This window comes from Diplotaxodon limnothrissa, linkage group LG17, assembly GCF_057381915.1.
Source record: "Diplotaxodon limnothrissa isolate DT_005_m linkage group LG17, D_limnothrissa_male_GT1.1, whole genome shotgun sequence".
Taxonomy (NCBI): domain Eukaryota; kingdom Metazoa; phylum Chordata; class Actinopteri; order Cichliformes; family Cichlidae; genus Diplotaxodon; species Diplotaxodon limnothrissa.
This window is the reverse complement of record NC_140612.1, coordinates 10,924,484-10,949,397: the sequence shown is the minus strand read 5'-3', so window position 1 is coordinate 10,949,397 and position 24,914 is coordinate 10,924,484. Positions and strand designations below refer to the sequence as shown.

The 24,914-nt window shown below is 40.5% G+C and overlaps 1 protein-coding gene across 1 annotated transcript in view; it reads left to right on the top strand.

The window, feature by feature from the left end:
• Positions 1–7,349, top strand: part of LOC146614658 (complement factor H-like) — a 28,678-nt gene extending 21,329 nt beyond the window's left edge. The window contains exons 15-18 of the mRNA XM_085376631.1: positions 1,144–1,329; positions 1,753–1,932; positions 2,959–3,138; positions 6,643–7,349. Of these exons, the coding sequence (XP_085232757.1) occupies positions 1,144–1,329; positions 1,753–1,932; positions 2,959–3,138; positions 6,643–6,833 (737 nt within the window). The 3' untranslated portion in view covers positions 6,834–7,349. The remainder of the gene's footprint in view (positions 1–1,143; positions 1,330–1,752; positions 1,933–2,958; positions 3,139–6,642) is intronic.
• The last annotated feature ends 17,565 nt before the right edge of the window (positions 7,350–24,914 follow it).

Genomic DNA, 24,914 nt, shown 5'->3' with positions numbered 1-24,914 from the left:
TGAACGTATTTTTTATACTGAAATCTTTTACTTTCAAGTTTTTTTTATATATTGAAAATGTAATGCTGATTTATTCAGATATTTGCATCACATTTGGTTTCTTGTTCATACTGTAAATCTCATAGTAAAACAGATTCTCTTCTTCAAAACACAGAAATGTTCAGTCCCTTAAGTACCCACCAGTTTAAGGTGCCAGTTTAAAATATATATTTGCTAGTTTTGTTCTCCCTGTTATGCTGTAGCTAAAGGAGATTTGTTGAGGTTTAATGTAAATGATTGAAGCTTGATACCATTTTAATCTAAAATTAACAAGGGGATTTGAAAGCTTAGTTGTCTAAGGCAAAAATGCACACTGAAACTAGAATGAAATTAGAATATCGGGTTTTTGTTCAAAACTATTCAGTTTCGAATGATATCCAATGACTGATAGCTGTGGTTATCAATATCTGTCAACAATAGGGAATTTTCTCTGCCGAGATATCATTTCATTCACTGTTGATCAGTCTGCCCTGCTTAAAGGAAATAATGGGCAACTATTGTCCACATTAGAAGACTCAAGTGTGAAGAACTTTTATAGGAATTAAGGTTGTATTTTTCTGCCAGGTGCTGCTAATTAAATTCACTACATTAAACAGATCGTCAGCAATCATTAGCACTGCTATAAACACAGATGTTTTGGTAGTTTGTTCATCTGGATCATTCAGTGTGTGTTAACATATACTTCCCAGCAATTGAACAGTTATTCGTCAACTCAGCTAAACAATACCTATGAAAAAAAGAGCTCACTATAGTACATCAAAATAAACTATTGCTGTGAATAAGATTTAAAACTGGAGTCAAGTTAAAAACACTGCTGGCTGTCATTCTGCCTGCTGACATATTTCATCTTTATTCATCTTTTTTTCTCTACACTTGGTTAAGGGTAGAATTGCCATTCTTTTCTGACTTCTTAAAAGACTGGACATTTATTACTTCTTAATTACAGCAATGAGAAACTGAATGCCTATTAATAATAAATATTTAAAGAAAAACTTGCTTAGTTTGAAAATGTAGTGAGAAAGTGTCTTATTACTTTGAATCTGATTTGGTTTCATGTTTATAATGTAAACCTCACAATAAAACAGATTCTCTTTTTCAAAACAGAGAAATGTAGAGTCCCTGAAACACCAGCAGGTCTAACAATCACCACAGATGTAACAGACGATCAAATGAAAAAAGGACAACATTTAACATTTGCTTGTGAAAACAGTAATCACATCATCAAAGGGAATGCAACGCTTGAATGTTTGGAAAATGGACAGTGGAGCAATCCTCGTCCCACATGTGAAGGTACAACACTTGTCCTCTTGTGATCTTACTGTTTATCAGTACAAAGGATGGAAAAAGATTGCTATTGCTGTTTTTGGTATTTCTTGGGGTGTCGTGTGTATGAGTGTAAGTTACACACACTTTAAACCAGAAATTAATAGTTGGTTTTGAGGCAAAAACACATTTCAGGTTATCAGTAAAATGTCCTCTGCCTGATCTGCTCTTGTGCTAATTAGTTTGTGTGAACATTGTTTCTGGTTAATTCTTTGTCACACATGGCCACACAGTGTTAAGGTAAAGGAGAGTGATGCACAGGGTGTATGACAAATATTTCACTTCAAATGAAAAATGATGCATGACAGCAGGTCAGAGTGAAAATGTGATTATTGTGACAAAATATTATCTAATGTTGGTTTTTCCTCTGTTATTGCCCACAATTTTTAGCTGCCAAGCGATGTAGGACGCCACCACATCTTTCAGGTGGACGGACCAAAACAGCGACTAGAAACACGTACAGACACAATGAAAAGGTCGAATATGTGTGTGACAGAGACTACGGCATGGAGGGTGGGCCGTTCAAAACCTGTGTCGATGGTGATTGGGTTGGAGAGATGAGATGCCGCCGTGAGTTACATTTCCCTTTTGTTGCACACAAAGTTTTTAAATATGTTCTAAGTAAACAAACAGCCAGTGGAGGGACGCTGGAACCAGTTTGACAAGTTTATTAAATCTGAGAAGTTGGTTAAGTGTGACGCTGAAAAGTTGTTTTCACTAACACAGACAGTAGCTCAAAACTGTTTGAAATGTGGTGCATTTAAGATTATACCTGAACACACCACAATGTAGACTTCAGGGTTAGTTGCAGTTATATCATTAAATAATAATATTAATACGAACAAGAAGAATTCGTTTTTATAGAAACCTCTGTAATAACCCACCATCCCCAAACTGTGCTGCAGCTCTGAGAACATCACAATGGCTTCAGTTCTTAAGTGGATGGGTTTCACTTGTTCACCACCCACTACTTCTCCTAGATACACTATTGCAGTCTTTGAGTCACACTTTGAGAGATTTAATGTCAGGTTTGCCTTTTCACGATTTCAGTGTTTTTAAGTGGCCCTCTATCATTGCCACAGACATCACACATTTCATCACCAGTTAACATGGGTTACATGGAGGAACAGGGAAATACAACATGCTATGGACATGTCAGAGGAAATGTGAGAACCTGATGAGCACACACGAACCATAGAAGAGTTTGAACTTTAAAAAAAAAAAAATTGTTTTTTCACAATAAAATGATTAAAACAATTAAAAGGATAGGATCTGTAAGATGTGGGAGAGGGCAGTAGATGAATATATCAAAGAAGCAGATCATTTCAACAGCAACATGAGTTTGATACCAGTACAACACAGTTTATCATTAGTTACAAAGAGTGCTGACCGCTTTCTAAGCATAACAGAACTACATATATAGGATGACAAAGCAGTCTTAAAGGCTGTGATCTGCACTCGGATTGCATGATGAAAACTTCACCTGAAATGTAAAATAATATGTGACGGTATATGAACATAAAAACGTGACTAAAAAATTATTGTGACTAAATGTTGTCTAAACTTTTTTTTTCTCCATTGCTCACACTTTTGCAGGTGCCCAGGGTTGTGGGAGGCCACCACCTCTTTCAGATGGAGACACCAAAACAAGAACTAAACAGCTGTACCAACATAATGAAAAGGTTGAATATATCTGTCAGAGTTATTACGTCATGAAGGGTGGACCGTTCAAAACATGTAATGATGGTGAATGGACTGGAGAGATTAGATGCCTCCGTAAGTAAAAGTTTTCTTTATATTTTTCATGTTACATTCTGTGAAGAGAAACGTAAAAAGTCCTCTTGGTTTCTGTTTTTTAATTTTGTTTAATTCCAGAGGTGTGATCGATATTTACAAAAATATACACAACTGCTTGTGAGCCTCTCAAGATGAGAAACTATGTATAAAATATGAAATTAAATATGTTATTCACAAACAGCGAATGCATTACTTTGTTGAAGCCCTTCAATAAACATCTTGTCACGGTCCTGGGTCGGTTCGACCCAGTATTTTGAGTTTCTTATGTTTTGGTTTATTTTTGTATTATGGAGTAGTTCTTATTCTCTGGTGATACCGTTTTGATTATAATTATATTCTGATTCTTTAGTTATCCAATGATGATGACGATGATGATTATTTCTGGTTTAGGTTTTGTTATCTTGCCCTCATGTTTGGTTTAGGTTGCCTGTGCTTAGTCTTCTCTGCCCGTATGTCCCTCTGTTTGCCCATGACGTCATTATGCCTGTTTACGAGTCTGTGTCTCTGTCTGTTGTGTGCTTCCTGTTTTATTTTGTAGGTCTGTGTCCTATGTCAGTGCGTTCAGCTTTGTGCTCTCCCTGTCTCGTCAGTGTAATCAGCGTCAGCCGTGTCTCCCAGCTGTTTCCTCTTCGTTCCGTTCACCTCTTGTATTTAGTGTCTGTGTCTTCCCCTACTCGGTGTCGCGTCGTTAATGTCTGTTCACCCTCGCTTCCTCTGTGTGTTCCGTTTGCCAGCCAGCCTACCTGCCTAGTTATTCTGTTCTTCCAGTTGAGTTAGTGTTTTTCTGTTCTGCTTCTTACCAGCAATAAAGCTGTGTGTTTTGAGTTACTTCCGCCTCAGTGAGTCCTGCATTTTGGGTCCTCTCTTCCTGCCTGCCTACACACAGACATGACACATCTTGACTGTTCAGTTTAAAATCCACTGTGGTGGTGTACACTGAAAACATTTAAAATACAGACAAAAACATTCATTTGTGACAGAAAGTCCAGAACCCTTTACTGTTAAGCTGAATTTTGGAAATTTGTCCAAAAAAAGCAAGACTGGATTTTTGAGAACTTAATGTCATAGATCAAAAACTCCCAAAGGCTGTATCTATCAAATATGATACACTAGGTATTGGGGGGATAAAACGCTTTGAGGCATGTTGTGTTTGACATAAGAAATCACCAGGTACAAAATCATTTCTCACTGTGTGGTTAGTAGGGTCTGAGGTTTACTGAAAAAAATCTTTTGTTTGATGAGATGAGCATCAAGTAAGAAATTCTTTAATTGTTTCTTCTGTTGACTTCAGGTAATTCTAAACAATAGTCATGATGACGTTGAATTGTGGTACAGGGCCCTGCTGTAATTTTTTTATCTGGGTTTTTAGGCCAGTAAGGTCAGTGGGTCTGAAATGTTTCTAAGACTCAAATTATGGATATATTTAGTAAATAATAAAGTTTTCAAATCAGTTCTAATATAAAAAGCAGCTGGTGAATGGACGCTGGAACCAGTGAATGAGCTGTCTCCCTCAAAAACCTGTTAACATCCCAGCTGCTGATTCTAGTAATAATCTAGTAAAAAACATGTAGTTGTTGCATTTGGTGAAGCTGTATATATGGAGATTTTTTAGGTAGTTTTTCAAAGTTCAAAGAGCATGACTGAAGTATTTATGATACTGTGTGTGGTTCAAACCTCAGAACTGTGTTAAGTATTGGAGTGAAAGGTGCAAGCAGGAATTCTGATTAATTATTAATTCTTCATTTAACAAAGTGTGCAGTCTAGAGATATAATAACAGCATATTGACTTAAATGAATATTTGGTCTGAAAAACAAATCATCATTTCTGTTGAAGGTTATTATATCACATTTGACCGATGAACTGCAATTCAAAACCTTTGGGACAAAGCTCACTTCAAACTGACAGCAATAAATAACAATAAATAAATAATAATAAAGTTAATTCTAGCAGCAAGATATGAAATCAAATCACAATTTAAAATCAACAAGTGATCCAGATTCCTGAAATTCTGTATGTTTATCTAAAAGAAATAACAGAAACTAATTTACTTATTTGGAGAATGAGTAAAATAAATGAGTAGGTTTACATTGAAATGTGACTTCCAAGATTCAAGATTCCTTATTTGTCGCATGCATAGTTATACGAGCACACCACGCAGTGAAATGTATCCTGACGCACTTCTCGACTGTGTAAAAAGAGAGAGAGAAGATTATGTACATGCAAAAAGAGAGAACATATATACATATAACCATAAAAGTGAATTAAATAAAATAAGACAATCTGGAAATTTCAAATTGAAACATCTGAAAAATGTACATTGTGCAGGTGGGTATTAAAGTGTCTAGTACTGTAGTGAGGCTGAGAGGAGTCAGGCTGGGATGGACAGGACTTCAGCATGTAAAATAGTCACAGAAATATTACATAAAATTAACAGTGAATGTAATCAGAATCAGAATCAGAATCAGAATACTTTATTGATCCCTGGGGGAAATTATTTTTTGTTACAGTGCTCCATTTTAAACCAACATTAAGACAAGACAGACAATACGCTAACTAAGAATAGTACAATATATACATATATATACATACATACATACATACATACATACATACATACATACATACATACATACATACATACATAAGTCACTTATAAATAAATATTTGGAAAAGAAACATGTGTAGTTGTAGCAGCAAACAGTGTGTTAAGTGGATGCGTTGTACAGGGAGATGGCCACAGGCAGGAATGATTTCCTGTGTCGTTCAGTGGTGCTTTTCGGTAATCTCAGTCTCTCACTGAACGAGCTCCTGTGACTGACCAACATGTCATGGAGTGGGTGGGAGGTGTTATCCAACATTGTCTTTATCTTGGACAGCATCCGCCTCTCCGACACCACCTTGAGGGAGTCCAGCTCCATCCCCACAACATTGCTGGCCTTACGGATCAGTTTATTAAGTCTGTTGGCATCTGCGACCCTCAGCCTGCTCCCCCAGCATGCAACAGCATAGAGGATCGCACTGGCCACCACAGACTCATAGAAAATCCTCAGCATTTTCTGGCAGATGTTGAAGGACCTCAGTCGCCTCAAAAAATAGAGACGACTCTGGCCCTTCCTGTAAAGTGCTGTGGTGTTTTTAGCCCAGTCCAGTTTATTGTCAATGTGTACTTCAAGGTATTTATAGTCCTCCACAATGTCAACACTGACCCCCTGGATTGAAACAGGGGTCAAGTGTTTCCTGGTCTTCCTGAAGTCCACGATCAGTTCCTTGGTCTTTGCCACGTTGAGCTGGTAATCACCCCACAAGAGCAACAGCAACAGTAGATCATCTGTGTACCATTCCAGTGTTTGACCACAATTTAGAATTAGGCAGGAGAAAATCAAATTTTTTTGTAGCCACAGAGTCCTTTACAGAACACAATATTCTGTACATTCATGTATTTTACTAACATTAAAAGACTGTTTATCTTTTATGTCTTACAGAAGCCTGCACTGTGAATAGAGACGACATGAACAGACATAATATTCGGTTCAGATTTTCAAGAGATGATAAACTGTATACAGAACATGATGATGAAATCGAGTTTACGTGTACCAGAGGAAGACCCGTTGGGACACTGGGAATGCGTCAGAAGTGTGAACATGGTGTGGTACATTTGCCGACTTGCCAGTAACTCTTTTTTGTACAAGACTAGATAAACACGAGTACACCAATGTGTCAATAATTGAAGAGCAGATTAAAGACATAGACCAGTGAAGTACCAGTGCTGTATGTGGTCATTTCAATAAAACGTAATAAATGCTGACTGAGTCTGTTTTCTGCTTCTATGTGTTTTCTCAGGGAAATCAATCTCGCATAAATCTTCTACCACAAATACAGAACAAATATACAGAATTTGGCTTTATTATTTAATAAAGGTTGCCAAGCAACTGAATGTTGAATACTGACGAGACCAAGACAGGTAGGATCTTGTTAGCTTCACATTTGTGAATTTCTAGTTAAGCAAGGACACTAGAAGCGTAAGACAGTTTCTGGGAGCAGTTGACAATTTTGAATACATTTCCAAAGGTTTCCTACATTGTGATGGTGTTTGATAACAAATCTGCTTCCCACACATATTTCAGCGAAGAAAATCTTTCCTCTGTGGATGAAGTTGCAATAACACTGAGAAATATTTCTGCAGCCTCTTCTGGCTGAAAAAGTTATCAAATGCTCTGCATAAAAGTTGTACTTGACTGATGTTTGTTTAATCATAAAACCTGTTGTTCTTTCTGTAGTTGCTAAGACTTTTCTCTTTCATTGCATGTATAATCATTGAGACAATAAAACCTGACATGTACTTCCCTCAATAATGCAATCTGTTGTCCGTTATTCGTTGGTGCTCTAGAAGAAAAACTCATTTCAGGAATTTTGAATTTAACAATTCGTCCAGTCCAACTGAGGATTTGTTCCTACACTCAAATACAACCCATACGAGCATTTGCAAAAACAGCACACCTACAGATTGGTTTAAGTCATATCTTTCTAATAGGTCTTTCTCGATCAATTTTGGCCCGTGTTTCTCCTCTGCTGCACCTGTCTCTTATGCTTTTATATGCATTTCTTTTGCTTCTGTGTTTTTAATTCCATTTAACATGCTTGCATGGTGGTACTTTGCCATAGCCTTCATCCTCCCTGTTACTTCATCTTACCCTCTTGTATGTTAAGCACTTTGGTACACCACTGGTTTTAAATGTGCTATTTAAATACAGTTTGTTGTTGTTCTTGTTGTACAAGTGGCAGACCCAACACAACAACATATCATGCGATGACCGATAAATAGTACTTCACTTTAAGAGCATTTGTATTTCATGTCAATAGTCCCTAAAGACTACACTGAGATGAGATAGTGTCATTTTATGACCAACTTTTTATTAACAGCACATAACTAAAAGCCCTGAGCAGAAACAGAAAAAATTAACTTTTAAAGATGGGCCTCAATTTTTGTTTTTAGCCTCCAGCTTGCATTTATTTATGGGGTTAATTTATGTTTGATTAAACATAACATTTGTATTAAATTAAATTAAGAATAAACAGTTATCATATTGTTACGAGTTCAAAATATTGGGGATGGAGACAAGATGAAAAACCAAAAGAACAACACTGGTCCGGTCGGGTTCAGTCAAACAATGATTTTAATGATCACACGCGTGGGAGATGGACACTGTATGCAGACAGCCTCAGATCTCAAAATGGTGGAGCATTGCTCAAACTCTTATAGCTTCTGGTCCTCCCACCTTATCATAAAAGCCTAAACATTCAAATTCCTTCTCTCATGGCGCCTAAGCTACGACCTTGGCTCCCTGTTTATCTGCTCTTGCTGAGATGGAGCAAAAAGCTCCAGTATGTTCTGTTCTCTTCTAATCAGACAAATAAGACGATGACTTTCTGCGAACAGTATTTCTTATAACTTAGCAGTATAATGCATCATAAAACAACATCATTCATTCACAATAAATCAGCAGTCTAATGTAATGCAAATCAGTCTAACAAATGCAATAGTTATCAGCTTCTTCTAATTCAGGAAAATAATGCAAACTAAAACTACATAATAATTCACAATCTTTAATTAGGCATAAAATAATATTATAACCCAACATTATATTTGACAATATTCAGTTCCAAAAAAAATCTGGCCGTAAGTACTGGAATACCACTAACTCCACATCAAAAACTTACCAATAAACGCCAAACAGAACCTAAAGTCTGCAAATTATTTTCTAGTTCAAACTTACTTAAATATTTTATAATTTATAGAGAGGTGTTGTTAAACATGTCAGTGTCACAGAAGCGTGGCAGACCTAACCACATTGTCACACCCAAACACACTTTATTTCTTGGTTACTGTTCTTACAATAGCTGCCAGCCAGACACATTCACAACAGCTACAGCAGGACCCAGTACAGACTTTAAGCCGGCGAGGTGTGATTGAGGTGCCGCTTATGTGGACTGGACTGGAATTCTCTTTCTGTCAGTGGGTCCAGATTTTATGAGCAGAGAAGAACAAACAGGTAAGTTGAGGTCACAGAGCCAAACTATTAACATAGAGATTCAAAGGAGTCAACTAATTATTTCCATTTTAACAATCAGGTGTCACATGATGATTACTATAACTTTCTAATGTGATGATGTTGTCTCTTCTTTTATTTGTTCCAGATTAATTATAAATTATTTTTTAAAAAGCAATGAAATGCATCAGATGTCTCCCATGCTTTCTTTTCTGCTGTAATTTTTTTTTTTGAACATAAATTGGTCTATTGAAAATAAAATGTAGTAAGAAACACTACATTTTTTCAATAGGCCAATTTATGTTTAAGAAAACTCCAACAATCAAATGATCCCATCTGAGCAAGCACTGGGCGACGGTGGGAAGGAAAAACTCCTTTGTCTTAAAAAGAAGAAACCTTCGACAGAACCAGGCTCAGATGGTGCGGCTTCTGTCAAGACCGGTTGGGGGTTAGGTAGTTAAAAAACTACTCTAATGGTACAGCACTACAGCTTTTTGGTGGAAATGGGTGGAAGGATGGGTGTTACACCTCGTTTCATTGGAGGTCTTACAGGTGGTCGGGGTGTAGATTCAGCTTTTTTACAAATAGGTGGCAGAGGGACAGGACTAGGTCGTGGAATTATACCTAGTTGGGTGGGAATAGGTTGCTTTCCACTTCTGGATATAGGTGGAACACACATCCTACGAAAAGGTGGTAGGTTGTCGGTCGAGAAAGTTTCCTTTTTCGTTGGTTGTGTGACTTGAGGAGCGGGTGTCAACTTTGTGTTTTTCGGTCTAATGGGTGGCAGTGGAGTCCGCTGTAACTGTTGTTCGTCAGATGCATCTTCCCTGCCTACGTAAATGTATTTATGTTCCTCAAAAAGGGCAATGTCTTTTTCAACTTGACTCATTGCCTCTTCAAGAAACATTTTGTAATTGTATTTTTTGTGCTGTGAAGGGGAGATAGTAAAAGGGAGGGATTGATATTCAAAGTTTAGCTCATTAAACCTCCTCTTTAGGCCCTGGAGAATGTTTTGTTTCTCCTGTTCGGCCAGTGGTTTAACTGTTTCCTGTTGTTTTGTTAACCAGGCATCATTGTCCTGCTTAGCCTTTTCTTTCTCTGCCTTTCTTCTACGCAGGTAGCCTGGAACGATTCCGTAATCGTTTTTCTGTAAATAAAAGGGGACAAGTCCAGATTTCTCAAGGAGCTGCTTGTCCCCTTTGCGTGTATCCACACAAGCAGGTTGAGCCATGACTTTCTTCATGCCTGTGTGTTCTGGTTTTTTCCTGAATGTGTGTTCAGGTTTTTCGCCTTCTGGCCTCTGTGGGCACATTTCGCGATGAGATGGGGCCTTAACTGTTCTTGGCACCATGGTCCTGTGTTCATTTTTATATTTATTTTCTAATACAATTGCTTCCCTGTATTTAGAAATATACATTTTAGGTTTGGGTGGAGGAAGAGTACTCTACTTTGGGAGAAGGTTATAAGCGCTTTCATCTGAAAACACAATTCAATCGCTAGCTTAAAATCACCTGCAAGGGAATTCTACAACTGTGTCGAGGCACCCCTATTTATAGATTTTTATGGCCTGGCATGTGACATCATGGTGGCCTGGCATGTGACATCATGGTGGCCTGGCATGTGACATCATGGTAGCCTGTCTTTGTTCTGTCATTTAAGCCCCACCCCCCTGGTTACTGTTGCTATTGTAACTATTATATTATGAATGCTGGTAGCTAGCATTCCACACACACACATACACTTTTTGCCAAGGTTCCAGCTGCAGTCACCAAGACATGTAAATGTATTTAGTAACCCTCTGGGGTCCAGAGTATAATTGGCCGTTTTTGACTACTTTTGATTTTACCTCTATATTTCACCTTTAAAAAAATCTTCTTCTTTTTTTTTTTTTTTTGGCACAACCTCAAATGGCACTCTTTCTCTCTCTTTCCCTCCCACTCTGTTCCTCTGCTACTGCCAGTGTAACTACCGCCGCCCCCCTCCCTGCTCAGCGCAAGCGCAAACCGCGGTAAAGTGAGCCATCATTTGTGAGCCGCGGTCAAGCCAGCCGCTTCTTCTCCGCTGCATAAATTTCCTTGCGCTTTTACACCAGTCTTTACGGTAGCGCCTTTTCGCTTTATATCCTGATTGAAAGCCTAGACCCGTGCACACGTGCGCGCGCGCGAACAGTAACACGCGCACGCGCACACACAAATTACAATGGAACAGCCCAATACAGTCAATACAATTATGGAAATTTCAAAAATTCATTCAAAATCATCCTTAGTAGTTGAGGTCCAACTTTCAACACATCCTTCCTCTGGGACACCTACTGTACCTGTGTGCCAAAGACCTCAACTACTAAGGAGAGGTGGAGGAAGATCTCAGCCTGGGCGTCTATTGTCTTATGTAGTCTGGAAGATGAGTGGATGGTGGGGTGGGTGCAGTTTTCTCTGTGGTGGGGTTGGGTGGACTGTCCCGGGCTCTGTGGGGCCGGGCGGTGCTGCTGCACTGGGCCCCGGTCTGGATGGGCCTGGGCCCCCTTTCCCTGGCGGGTCGTGGAGTATGGGGGTGCCTACTGGGGTCAGCGGGGGAGCTGGCCCCAGGGAGGGGTCACTTGCCCCTCCCTTCCTTCCCTCCCCATTTCCAGCTGCCTCCCGCTCCACCACAACCACCCACACATGCAGGGCCTTGGAGTAGGGGTATGTCACCAGGGTGCAGAGGAGGCTACCCCCCCCCCCCCCCCCCTTTGTCCCCTTCCGGCTGCCTCTGCCTCAATTTTATCCCACAACTTAGACATTCCCATTACTCACACTCTCATTACACATACATATAGGATCTTGGGGATGGGCACGATACACGGAATCCAAATTACCATCAGGGTGTACACCTCACCCCTGGCGTCGTTGCCCACCTCTCAATTTTAAATACACGTAGACATTGAGGGCTAGCAGGAGGGCCTATGCGCTTACCTGCTGCTCTCTGGCAGGTAGCTCCATGCCCTCCTGGGTTTTAAATGCACCTTAGAACACACATGCATCAACATTACAATGAGCGGGTGGAGGGAGGTTTGGAGTCTTCTCTCACCCCCGTTCTCTGCGGCCTGCTGGAGCGGGGGGGCTAGGAGGAGGAGTTGGCCGTCCGACTGCGGTCTGGAGTGTGGGGCCTCCCTGCTGCTGCGGAGTTGGGGCGGTCTGCCTCTCCCCACCGCAGGGAAAAGGGTAACACCACCTGGGTCTGGGTGCAGTCCCCCCCTCCAGGGGCAAGGGTACCTAGACCCGGTTCGTAGAGTACAATTGGGGAGTGTGATCGTGTGTACAGCGTCTCTTTATGTCCGTCTCCACGTTGGTTGAGTGTGGAGTAAGTGCATATGAGAGCATGAGGGTGGGAATGGATGTTTGTGTCTGTGTGTGCCTGTATGTCTGTGTCTATATGTCAGGTTGGGTATCAGACGCCACCTCTCTGGGGACATCTCAGGCCCTCCAAGGTTTGGAGGCCTATCTCCCCCCCCCCCCCCCCCCCCCCCCACCACTTCCCCTGCCAGTGGCGGACTCCCTCAGACATCGGTGCGTTGGTGGTTCTTTGTGTCTGGGGATGGGCGTCCAGGTACACACCGGCTCACTCCTTGGCGGCCGCTTATGGAGCCTGGGGCTCGCTCGGGCCACTTCGGAGGTGGGGTGCCCCCGACCTCTCGGCCTGGGGCTCGGTCACTCAGGCACAGCTGGCTGCCGGCGGAGCTCACGGGCGCGTCACTGCAACCCCCCCTGGCTTCTGCTCCGCGGCTGCTGGGTGAGCCCTCATCTGGGACTCTCCTCAGCTCTTTCTGGGACAGTGGCGCGGCTGCCCCTCTGTTGGTCTTCCTTGGTCTCTTGTGTTCTGGGGGCCTCTGGATGTCTGGAGTTTTGATCTCCTCCATACCTGCTTCATGCCCTGGAGGACGGGGCAGTGGCTCCCCACACCCTCTAGCAGATCATTACATGAAGGAACCTTTTAAAAACAAGCGCGTTCATGCTCACAGGTGTACACACGGGTGATCACACCCACAAACTACACCCCTTTTGGCTCCTACCTCAAAGCACACTGTGTTCTGCTGATCTTATGTGCTGCACAATAATGTTTAATATTTAGTATTTACTGTCATATTCCCATATATCATTGTGATGTTGTTTATTATATTACTCTTGTTTTCTTCTGCTTGTTTTCTTTTTTCTTTCTCAACAGGTGATCCAGGTGATCGATAGATGCATTTTTTTTTCTGCCCATTCTGTTGGTTTTTGTTTTTTGCCCTTCTCCCCTGTCCCTCTTCTCAGCTGTTTCTCTTTCCCTCTTTCTTTCTCCCCTTCTTTCCTCCAGTCAAGTCTGTCCCGTATTCAGCAAGTGAAAATAAAATAAACAATAAAAGGTGAATCAAATGGACCATTATGGCAAGGCTGGGATGGTCAATTTGGTAAAGTAAATCCGTTGGGCATCTTTCTTTGCCTTTAGACAACAATTCTGATGGCAAAAGAGCCAAACGGGACAGGCAAAAAAAACCAAAAAAAAAAACTACTAAGGATGATTTTTAATGAATCTTTGAAATTTCCATAATTGTAGTATATTGGCTGTATTGCGTTGAATATAAGTTTCCTTTAATTTCTGAGGAATTTTACAGTAAATCTGGATGAAACTTGGCACACAGGTACAGTAGGTGTCCGAGAGGAGGGATGTGTTGAAAGTTGGACCTCAACTATTCAGGATGATTTTTAATGAATTTTTGAAATAGACATAATTGTAGTGTATTGACTGTATTGAACTGAATATGAGTTTACTGTGATTTCTGAGTAATATTACAGTAAATCTGGGTAAAACCTGGCCCACAGGTAAAGTAGGTGTCCCAGAAGAGGATTGTGTTGAAAGCATCAACTTTTAGGAATGATTTTTAATGAATTTTTGAATATGCAACCAGATTGTCACGATGGCTGTATTGGGCTGTTCCATTGTAATTTGTGTGCGGGCGTGTGTCTGTGCCTGTTCGCGCGCGCATGTGTGCGCGGGTAGGCGCTACCGTAAAGACTGGTGTAAAAGCGCAAGGAAATTTATGCGGCGGATAGGAGGCGGCTGGCTTGACCGCGGCTCACAAATGACGGCGCAAGGCTCATGTTAGTAAAAGTGTTTAATACGTAGTCGTTTATTGATTCCTGTGCTAATATATGCTAAGCTATCCGTTCATACACTGCTAACATGGATGTGCTACGCTATCAGTGAATGCCATTGTTGTTTACTGATAGCAAACTGTGGTATCAGAATCAGAATCAGAATCGTGTTTATTGGTCAAGTATATGTGCAGACACATACAGGGAATTTGGTTCCGGTAGATGGTGGCTCTCAAGCACGGCAATGTAAATCACACACACACACACACACACACACACACACACACACACACACACACACACACACACACAAAACCCCGTTCAACTATCTTAGTGAGGACCTTCATTGACATAATGGTTTCCCTAGCCCTTTACCCTAACCCTAACCATTAAAAATGAATGCCTAACCCTGACCCTTACCCTAAACCTAACCATAACCTAATTGTAACCCTGACACTAAAACCACATTTTGAGCCTCAAAAAGGCCTTCAAACTTGTGAGGACCGGCGAGTGTGTCCTCACAAGTGACTGTTGGTTCTCACAAGTACAGCAGAATGCAGATTTCGGTCCTCACAAAGATAGCTAGACAAGAACACACACACACACACACACGTGTCTATATATACACATTACACATACATACACGAAGCTGTGTAAACCAACTATAAATAACGAATCTAAACTTATACACATAAAATACAGAAATGAATGAGGTGGAATGAATACTACAAAATGTACATAAGGTGCAGCTGCAGTCTGGCAGTGGGAGCAGTGTGACAGGTCAACTGTTAAGAAGGGAGATGGCGAGGGGAAAGAAACTGTTCCTGTGTCGGGTGGTCCTGGTCTGCGGGCTTCTGTACCGTCTGCCAGAGGGCAGCAGATCAAAAAGTCTGTGTCCAGGGTGTGAGGGGTCTGTGATGATTTTCCCTGCCCGTTTCCTGGTTCTTGATAGGTACAGATCCTGGATAGAGGGCAGGGGGGTGCCGATGATCCTTTCTGCTGCCCGTACAGTCTGCTGCAATCTGCTCCTGTCCTGTTTAGTGGCTGCTCCATACCAGACTGTGATGGAGGAGCACAGGACAGACTCAATGACCGCAGTGTAGAACTGGATCAGCAGCTCCTGTGGAAGACTGTACTTCCCCAGGTGTCTCAGGAAGTACATCCTCTGCTGGGTCTTTCTGAGGATGGAGTTGATGTTGGTCTCCCACTTCAGGTCCTGGGAGATGGTTGTACCCAGGAACTTGAAGGTCTTCACAGTTGACACAGGGCTGTCTGATATGGTGAGGGGGAGCAGAGTTGAGGGATGTCTCCTGAAGTCCACTGTCATCTCTACAGTCTTAAGAGTGTTCAGCTCCAGATTGTGCTGACTGCACCAGAGTACCAGCCGCTCAACTTCCTGCCGGTATTCAGACTCATCACCATCTTGAATGAGGCCAATGACAGTGGTGTCATCTGCAAACTTTAGGAGTTTGACAGCCGAGTTCTTGGAGGTGCAGTCATTAGTGTAGAGGGAGAACAGTAGTGGTGAGAGGACACATCCTTGAGGGGCACCAATACTGAGGGACCGGGTTTCAGAGGTGATCTCCCCCAGCCTCACTTGTTGCTTTCTGTCTGTCAGGAAGCTGGTGATCCACTGACAGGTAGCTGGTGACACGCTGAGCTGGGAGAGTTTGGAGGAAAGAAGTTCAGGCACAATGGTGTTAAAAGCCGAACTAAAGTCCACAAACAGGACCCTGGCATAAGTTCCCGGGCGGTCAAGGTGTTGCAGGATGTAATGCAGCCCCATGTTCACTGCATCATCCACCGACCTGTTTGCCCGGTAGGCAAACTGCAGAGGGTCCAGCTGGCGGCCTGTAATGTCTTTCAGATGGGCTAACACCAGTCGTTCGAAGGATTTCATGACCACAGACGTCAAGGCGACAGGTCTGTAGTCATTCAGTCATTCAGTATGGAGACGACTGTATAATATTTCTGATGATACTCGAAAGGTCTCATCAAGTCTCGATTTAATTCGATTTATGCTGTTATCAGTGTTAGCAATGATAGCTTGGCTGTGGTGTCAAATCAGTGTATGCTATCAGTGAATGCCTACGTTGTTTACTGATAGCAAACTTTGGTATGGAGACGACTGTATAATATTTCTGATGATACTCGAAAGGTCTCATCAAGTCCCGATTTAATTCGATTTATGCTGTTATCAGTGTTTGCAATGATGGCATGGCTGTGGTGTCTTATGTGGTATGAGGACCACTGTGGGTTAATCTTTGTTGTGATACTCACTCCTTTTTTTATTTAGACCTGGTTTAATTCTGGTATAGTTGAATATTTGTATATAATCCTCGAAGCTGTCAGACTCTATAACAGGGGTCACCAGCCTTTTTAAAACTGAGAGCTAGATAAAATTGTGAACAGTTTGGTTCACCTTTATTTATATGGTTCTATCTAGCATATTCTATCTTGATATGCGATGTCTTATCACAGTTTAATTTTTCAAAAATATATACAATGATTTAAGGAAGGAAAGGGCTACATGTCAGCATACAACTCTTTATTTCTATTAATGTCTTACTTCATTCCTACCTGATTTACCTGATTGGTAAAAGTTGCTGCCAATCAAATTATGATATAGTAAAGTTAAAACAAAACTCAACTGACTGTTTTATATTATATCTAATATATATCATGTAATTATCCTTATAATTACAAAATGTTTTATGTAAGATTTATGTTTTGTAATTTAAATCTGGCATCACAAAAGTGTTTTGGAATTTGAATAATGTATTTTGTAACTGCAGCACACATAATACAAATTTTGAACAATTTTGTCCAGGTTCCTTGTCACCGGGGACTCCTTCAGGGCCATCGCGTTTAGTTTTAGAGTTGGTGTGTCCACGGTGTGCCAGATCACCCCCCAGGTAGCGACGGCCATCTGGGACTGTCTAGTGGATGATTTCATGGCTTTGCCTTCAGCTGCAGACTGGCGGTCCATCACAGAGGGATTCCAAGAGCGCTGGAATTTCCCTCTCTGCTGTGGAGCTCTGGATGGGAAGCACGTCCAGACAAAGGCTGGACGTGCTGGAAAATCACATAGGAGACACACACATTGATATACACTAAATATTTATTTCTTTTTTTTGTGATGCCCAAATTTATGCACCTGCTTGATTTTGTTTAAACAATTATTGCACACTTTCTGTAAATCCAGTAAACTTCTTTTCACTTCTCAAATATCACTGTGTGTGTCTCCTATATGGTATATTTAACTGACATTTTTTATTGTAACAACCAACGATTTATACAGGAAAATAATGGCTATTAACAATGTTGCCCAAACTTTTGCATCCCACTGTATTAGTATGTTTTGTCATTAGTATAATATGAAATAAATTCTACATGTGTCAAGTCGTGTGCCAACGTTTGCTGTGTAGTAGAACTGAGACATTAGTCATTATAAAAATTTATTTGAAATAATTATTAAAATTTACAAACAGAAAAACATTAAACATAAATATATAAAATATAAGTATTTACAGAGAGACAGGAATAAAAAGGACCCAGCTGCTCTCCAGAGCAGGAACAAGGCTGAGGAGGAAATGCTCCATTGGAGACTGGTGTGGCCTCTTCAGGGACTCCAGAATGGCCAGCTCCACCGCCGATGGACCGTCCTGGGACCCGTCCCTCATCTGCCTCGGAGCTGTCCTCCTCTGTGGGCCTGTAAAACACAAAGAAATGAGAAGGCTGCTACTAGATTTTCATTTTCAACATTGGAAAAAAAAAAACAACAAAACAGGATATAATCAGATTGGTTGTAGATATTTAGTAAAGGTGATCATAAGGGAATCCAAGCGAGTAAAAAGCTATCAGTGCTTGCTGTACATCTGATGCTACAATTGCATACCTGTGGGTGCAGCAGCAGGAGCGGAGGGATCAGGGACCGGGGAGCCAGGAGAAGCAACAGGGGATGCTCTGCTGCAGATTCAGTTGGTTCTATCAAGACAATAATAAATGTTAACAGGTTTTAAACAATAATCAGAGAAAGTATATACAGGGGTCCCTCCTTTATTGCAGCAGGGGTTCTCAGAATAACTAGCCCCTGGCTACGCACTTTATTCACTTTTTTCCCCACTCACATGAACATTAGTCACAGTTCTCACAAGTTGATTCTCAAAGTGCAAACCTTTGTAGATTACAAAACCTAAAAGTATTATTATGCCGCGTTTTGTCTTCATCTGCCTGCCACTTTCGTGCGCCTTTTTCCCTCCCGGTGCAGGTGTCTATTTCCAAATGAAGGTCATAGTTATGGGTGTTTTTGTGCTGTTTTTTCTATTGGACGTGATGGTTATCAAAGCCAAACGTGATAAATTTGGCAAGCGCAGGAGACACACACGGAGGAGACTTGTCAATCAGGCTGCAGAATGCAATGCTGTATGGTGCAATAAAAAATCAGCGAAAAAGCGAAGCAGTGACGGATGAACACCGGGACCACTGTGTGCTGTTTATTAATAAACAATAAAATATATTCCTATATGACAACATGCATGAAAGCAGAACGGTATTTGTACGTCAGTGGGAAAATAGCGGTGGCTTGCTAGCTTTTGGGCAGCTTCCCCGGGTCAGTCAAAAATTTCAAAAGAGAAATGAATGAACTTACCAGCTTGCCCGATCTCTTCACATATCTTCCTCCAAGCTCGGTCCTTTATATTCCTGTCTCGGTAAAGAAAGCAGCTGGTGTCGTACAGCTCTGGGTGGTTTGCTACGGTTGATTAGCCTTTCCTCCATATTGAATGAAGTATGAAGGGCTTTGGCTGGATCTGCCCCTTTGACTTAGGTCAGAGCCACGTCACCAGGCTCCTGATTGGTTGTCGCGGCGCGAATTGACGCTGGAGTTCATATTTTTCCAGCGGTAGACGCGAAACGCGCGTATGCACAAAATGCAACACAATAACTGACGCGTGTGGTTTTATTCACGAGTCAAACGCGCCAGACACGCTGCTTTGACGCGCGTTTCACGCGTTTTTAATAATGGATTGGATTTATATAGCGCTTTTCAAGGCACCCAAAGCGCTTTACAATACCACTATTCATTCACTCTCACATTCACACACTGGTGGAGGCAAGCTACAGTTGTAGCCACAGCTGCCCTGGGGCAGACTGACAGAAGCGAGGCTGCCATATCGCGCCATCGGCCCCTCTGGCCAACACCAGTAGGCAAGTAGGGTAAAGTGTCTTGCCCAGGGACACAACGACCAGGACAGAGAGCCCAGGGATCGAACCGGCGACCTTCCGGTTACAGATGCGATTCCCAACCCCCTGAGCCACGGTGGCCCGAGTCAAACGCGCCAGACACGCTGCTTTGACGCGCGTTTCACGCGTTTTTGCGACGCAAATCTGCTTCTGAATTTTCGCGGGACCCACAATCGTGCTTCTACATTGACTTTACATGTAAACCTGATGCTCTGATCATGTCTATCCGTTTTGTTCGCCACCGACACATCACTACACCATATCCCAGAATTCATTGCGCAGCCCAGCCTACTCCAGTTTCCAACAATGGCGGCTATGGGCAGAAATCTGTGCCATCAGAAACTGAATTTGAATAAGTTAAATTTGAATTTGAATTGCTCGGATTGAATCTGAATTGTAACTTGAATAAAAGCTTTTAAAAACTGAATATGAATTAGCCTAATTTGAAATTCAATTTATTGGTTTGAAAATGATCATCACTAAATTGAAATTGAATTTTATATTTTGAAAATGAATTTATTTGCTTTGAAACCGTATTTTATCCTTTAAAAGTTTAGCTCTCGAATAATTTCATATTCACTTCTCACCATTCAGTTTCAGTTCTACAATTCAATTTCAGTTCCAAAATTCAGTTTTTTGGGACTTACATCCGGTTCAAGAGTAATCGAGCGCAGATTAATAGAACTACGTTTTACTAGCGGACCGAAAGTGTTACTGACGGGAATCTACAGCATCTTTAGCTGAATTAACAATTCAGAAGTGTTAATTCACCTCAAATACTTGGTTCTAATTGAACAGAAATTTCTATGAACTTGTCAGAACTGTGTAGAACATGAATCAGTCTGTGTCAGATCCTCAGGTAAACAATATCTAATATTTTATCTAAATGACTGCTTTGTCTTTGAAAAGGTGAAGAGCCTGAGGCCGGTGACAGTCCAGTTCTACTCCAAGTACACCCTTACGGTGGCTCACAGGACAAGGCTACATTCCTGTCCTGCCAGAAGAGAAACTTAGGAGTCTTCATGCAGTTCAACCACACCTGTCATATTCCGTATGACAGGGGTCTCAAACTCCAGTCCTTGAGGGCCGGTGTCATGCAACTTTTCCATGTGTCCCTGGTGCAACACACCTGAATACAATTAGTAGGTCATTAGCAAGAGTATAGAACTTGACTGCATGCTGAGGTGGCAACCCCTAACCCTACTCAAGGAAATTTAAGTAAATGTATGTATTTGGAAACATATACTTCTAAAAAATATACTTTTATTGCACCATGTTCATTCACTCATGAGCTGCTGTAACATGAATCAAATGTCTGAATTGCCAACTCAGCATGCAGTCAAGTTCTATAGTCTTGCTAATGACCTACTAGGTGTGTTGCAACAGGGACACATGGAAAAGTTGCAGGACAGTGGCCCTCAAGGACTGGAATTTGAGACCCCTGCCGTATGGTGTTCTGCAGTTTTCTACCCCACCGTTACAGCATGTCTGACTGCCTGTTCAACATATGCAAAAATATATGATGAGTTTAAGCATGTGATGACAAAGGCCTTCCATTATGGTGTTTGTCATCACATGTCACAGACATCTGGATGATCATTTGGAATAAACAAGAAACTAAAAAATTGTTACTTCATCTTTTATCTTTATTATTATTATTGTTCTTATTTTACATTGTTAGGCATTAGGTTTATTTGTAGTAGTCCTTTCCAACTTCTTTCCCTCTTCCATGTTACTGTGTCAGCTTGTCAGCATCTATTTGGGGTTGGGAGTGGAACAGAAAGTAAGGAAATCCAAAGTGCCATTAAAACCAGGAGAGGTTCTTATATTTCAGAAGAAGGGATTAATTCAAAAGAAATGACCTCAATGTCATATTTTATTTAGGAACCCTAGAGAGCACTTTGCAAAATAACACATTCTTATAATTTCACCCTCAGATGAGCCAAGCTACGACTGTCAGGGAAGGTGATGTAGGTACAGAGCATATGAGAGTGGTTAAGTTAATGTCTCTTGTCTAGATGAAGGCACGAGAGGGATCAATGGCAAGGCGTAGAGATTCAGTATCTTCAGTCTTCAGTGGACACTCCATTTCTGGCACAAAACACCTGTAAAAGATGATCGATTTAGGAGGTGACCCGACAACTTCAGCCTGTCAAACATAGCAATGGAGAAGTATGTTTAAAAAACCCCAACGAATTAAGCATGCACTCGGTACCCTAAGAATTATTATGATAGTTAAACACAGTGATAGTCACATATCATATCACTTCAAACAGAGGTGATCCAGTAATGCTGCACTAATGAATTAGACTAACTATTCACTTTAGCTAAAGTTATTAAGTTAGCTAAAGAGTTGGGATGCTGTGCAAGACATAAATAAAACTAAAATACAAAGGTTTGGACACCGTTTTGCATGTTTCCCTACTATAGGGGTCTCTACAGCATACAGGGCTCTGACAGGGTACAAGATGACAACTTTGGAATTCTACTAGAAACAGTCGATCATATTTGTTGTCAAAGCTGAATCCAGGGCAAACTACGCTAAATTGGCGTCTTTAGCTAACAGCTACAATGAGCATAAAAGTTACCTTACGGCTATCATTTGTTAACATGATGCTTGTTCTTATACATGTAGTACATTTATTACCAACCTGAGAGTTCATCCGCTGGTCATTCGACATGACGAATGACTTCTGAAGTCTTAATTCAGCTAAAGATGCTGTAGATTCCCGTCAGTAACACTTTCGGTCCGCTAGTAAAACGTAGTTCTATTAATCTGCGCTCGATTACTCTTGAACCGGAACCGGATGTAAGTCCCAAAAAACTGAATTTTGGAACTGAAATTGAATTGTAGAACTGAAACTGAATGGTGAGAAGTGAATCTGAACTTATTCGAGAGCTAAACTTTTAAAGGATAAAATACGGTTACAAAGCAAATAAATTCATTTTCAAAATATAAAATTCTATTTCAATTTAGTGATGATCATTTTCAAACCAATAAATTGAATTTCAAATTAGGCTAATTCATATTCAGTTTTTAAAAGCTTTTATTCAAGTTACAATTCAGATTCAATCCGAGCAATTCAAATTCAAATTTAACTTATTCAAATTCTGTTTCTGATGGCACAGATTTCTGCCCATAGGCGGCTGCTACTTAGTTTTAATATTACTCTTATTACTCTTTCTGGGTCACAAAATAAACTTTTAAGATATTTTCAGGCAAGAATGTAGCTGTGTAACCTTCAAATATTTGCTCGTTTTTTTAAGACATCACATATTTGCAAAGAGCTCTGACGTTTTCGGAGAAGTCTGTTACCCACCAGCTCGATAGCTAGGCGGTTCACTAGAGTACGTGAGAACAGGTTGTCGCTACTCAGGTTAAACATGATATATAGGTCACTTAGATAACTTAAAAATGTTATTGTTTGGCTTTTTTCAATGTTTTATTTGCTAGTGAGTAAATCGGTTTGGCTGAGATTACAGCTGAATAAACGACATACGGAAAACTGATTAAACAGAAGTGTGACATGATCGAGAATTTGCGCCAGTGTCCTGTTATGTTTTAAAAAGTAAGGAGCAGACAGCTGAACTCCACCGAGACAGGTGGTGACGCAAATCTGAAGGCTAGACCATCCAATTTCACAGCCGCTCACTTCCGGTCTAACTGGCCTTCAGAGGATCCAGCCCACGTAGACCGCGAAGGCCAGGTCCGCAGGAAGATGCAGCCCCTGAATTTGGACCCCCCCTTCTTTCTTTCTCAACTTTATAGTGCTGTGAAAAAGTTTTTGTCCCTTCCTGATTTTTTGCATATTTGTCACACTTACATGTTTCAGACAATCAAACAAATTTTAATATTAGACAAATATAACAGGAGTAAATGCAAAACACAGTTGTTAAATTATCATTTTTTTTATTAAGGGAAAATCCATCCAAACCTACCCGGCCCTGTGTGAAAAATTCATTACATTCAAATTCATTAGAAAAATAAATGAGACAAACTACAAATTCTAATTATGATTTCTGATCTCAAAACTATTTTTGGCAAAATTTATTACAGTATAATACTGAAGTCATAATAAGCGCTCCTAATCTGGGACATGATATTACTAAATCTATACAACAATTCTTACATCAGATGAATTGAAGGGTAAATGGAAATGGTTATGGAAAGAGATGTGAGTTTGACCATTTTTGCTGTTTTTAGGTTGAACATAATTGCAAATATGGAGTGGATCACTAGAGACAAATGTTTGCTGACAATCTGTATTCACTCCTTCTTTACTTCTGATTTCATTTCCAATAAAAGACAGAAAACATTTGGCTCTTTATTGAGTTTGTAGTTGTTCCTGTCACTACACACACAAAACAAATCTCATGTATACTGACTGCCTCGGGACACAACACAACATTAGTGACGTGCAGTTGTTTCCAAGTCTGGCCTCTTATCTTGTATGAGTTTAGGTTGAACTGAACATGTATATTTGAGTTATAACCAAGTCGTGTCCAATGGCAAAACATCAAAATTAGAAAATGATTCACAATTTACCATCACAAATGTTTTAGACCAACCAAATGTGACATTAATCTCTTCTTTAGAAGGAACTTGTTAAGTACAAAAGCTGGAAAAGGTTAGATTTACATTACAATTCAAATCAAAATGACTGAAGATGAAGGAAAGGACAAAACTGTATGGACATTTCATTCACGAGAGTTACTTGAGTTTTCTTTAATTTTTCAAAAGCCTACATCATTTCAACATTACTTTGTCCTCTATGTCTCTTCCTGCTTTGAATGCTATAAATTAATATATTAATTAATAGACAAACAACTTTTTTATACTTTCCTACATATGCATAAAATCAAACCAATGTTTTCTGGAGCAAACACAGGAAAACACGTGTTAAAGAGTGAAAACATTGAGCACTGGCCTACTTTCTGTCTTACATTTCTTGGAAAAAAGTGGTGCTGGCAGGGACATGTTTTTGAACTTTCTGTTTACTTTTTCTGTAAAGTATGTTGACAAGAAGTAGAATAAATAGCGTGAGGCCATATTAAGAAACAAAGGCAAATCCTGCATTGCTCAACAGCTACATTTTGTTTTAGTAGTTTGCAAGAGGTCAGAGTTCATCACTGTTGATTTCGAATGCAGTTCTCTCCTTTCTTACAAGATTATCCAAGTTTTTCCCAGTTTGTACCTAAGTGTAATTCAGACTGTTCATTTATATTCAGACTGCTGTACTTTAAAAAAAAAAAAATTCCAACTCAAACCTTGGTAAGGTTAAAAATGTTCTTTGCTCTATTGATTCCTGCAGATGATTAACAGGAACAAAAAATCAAATCAACATTTAGCCA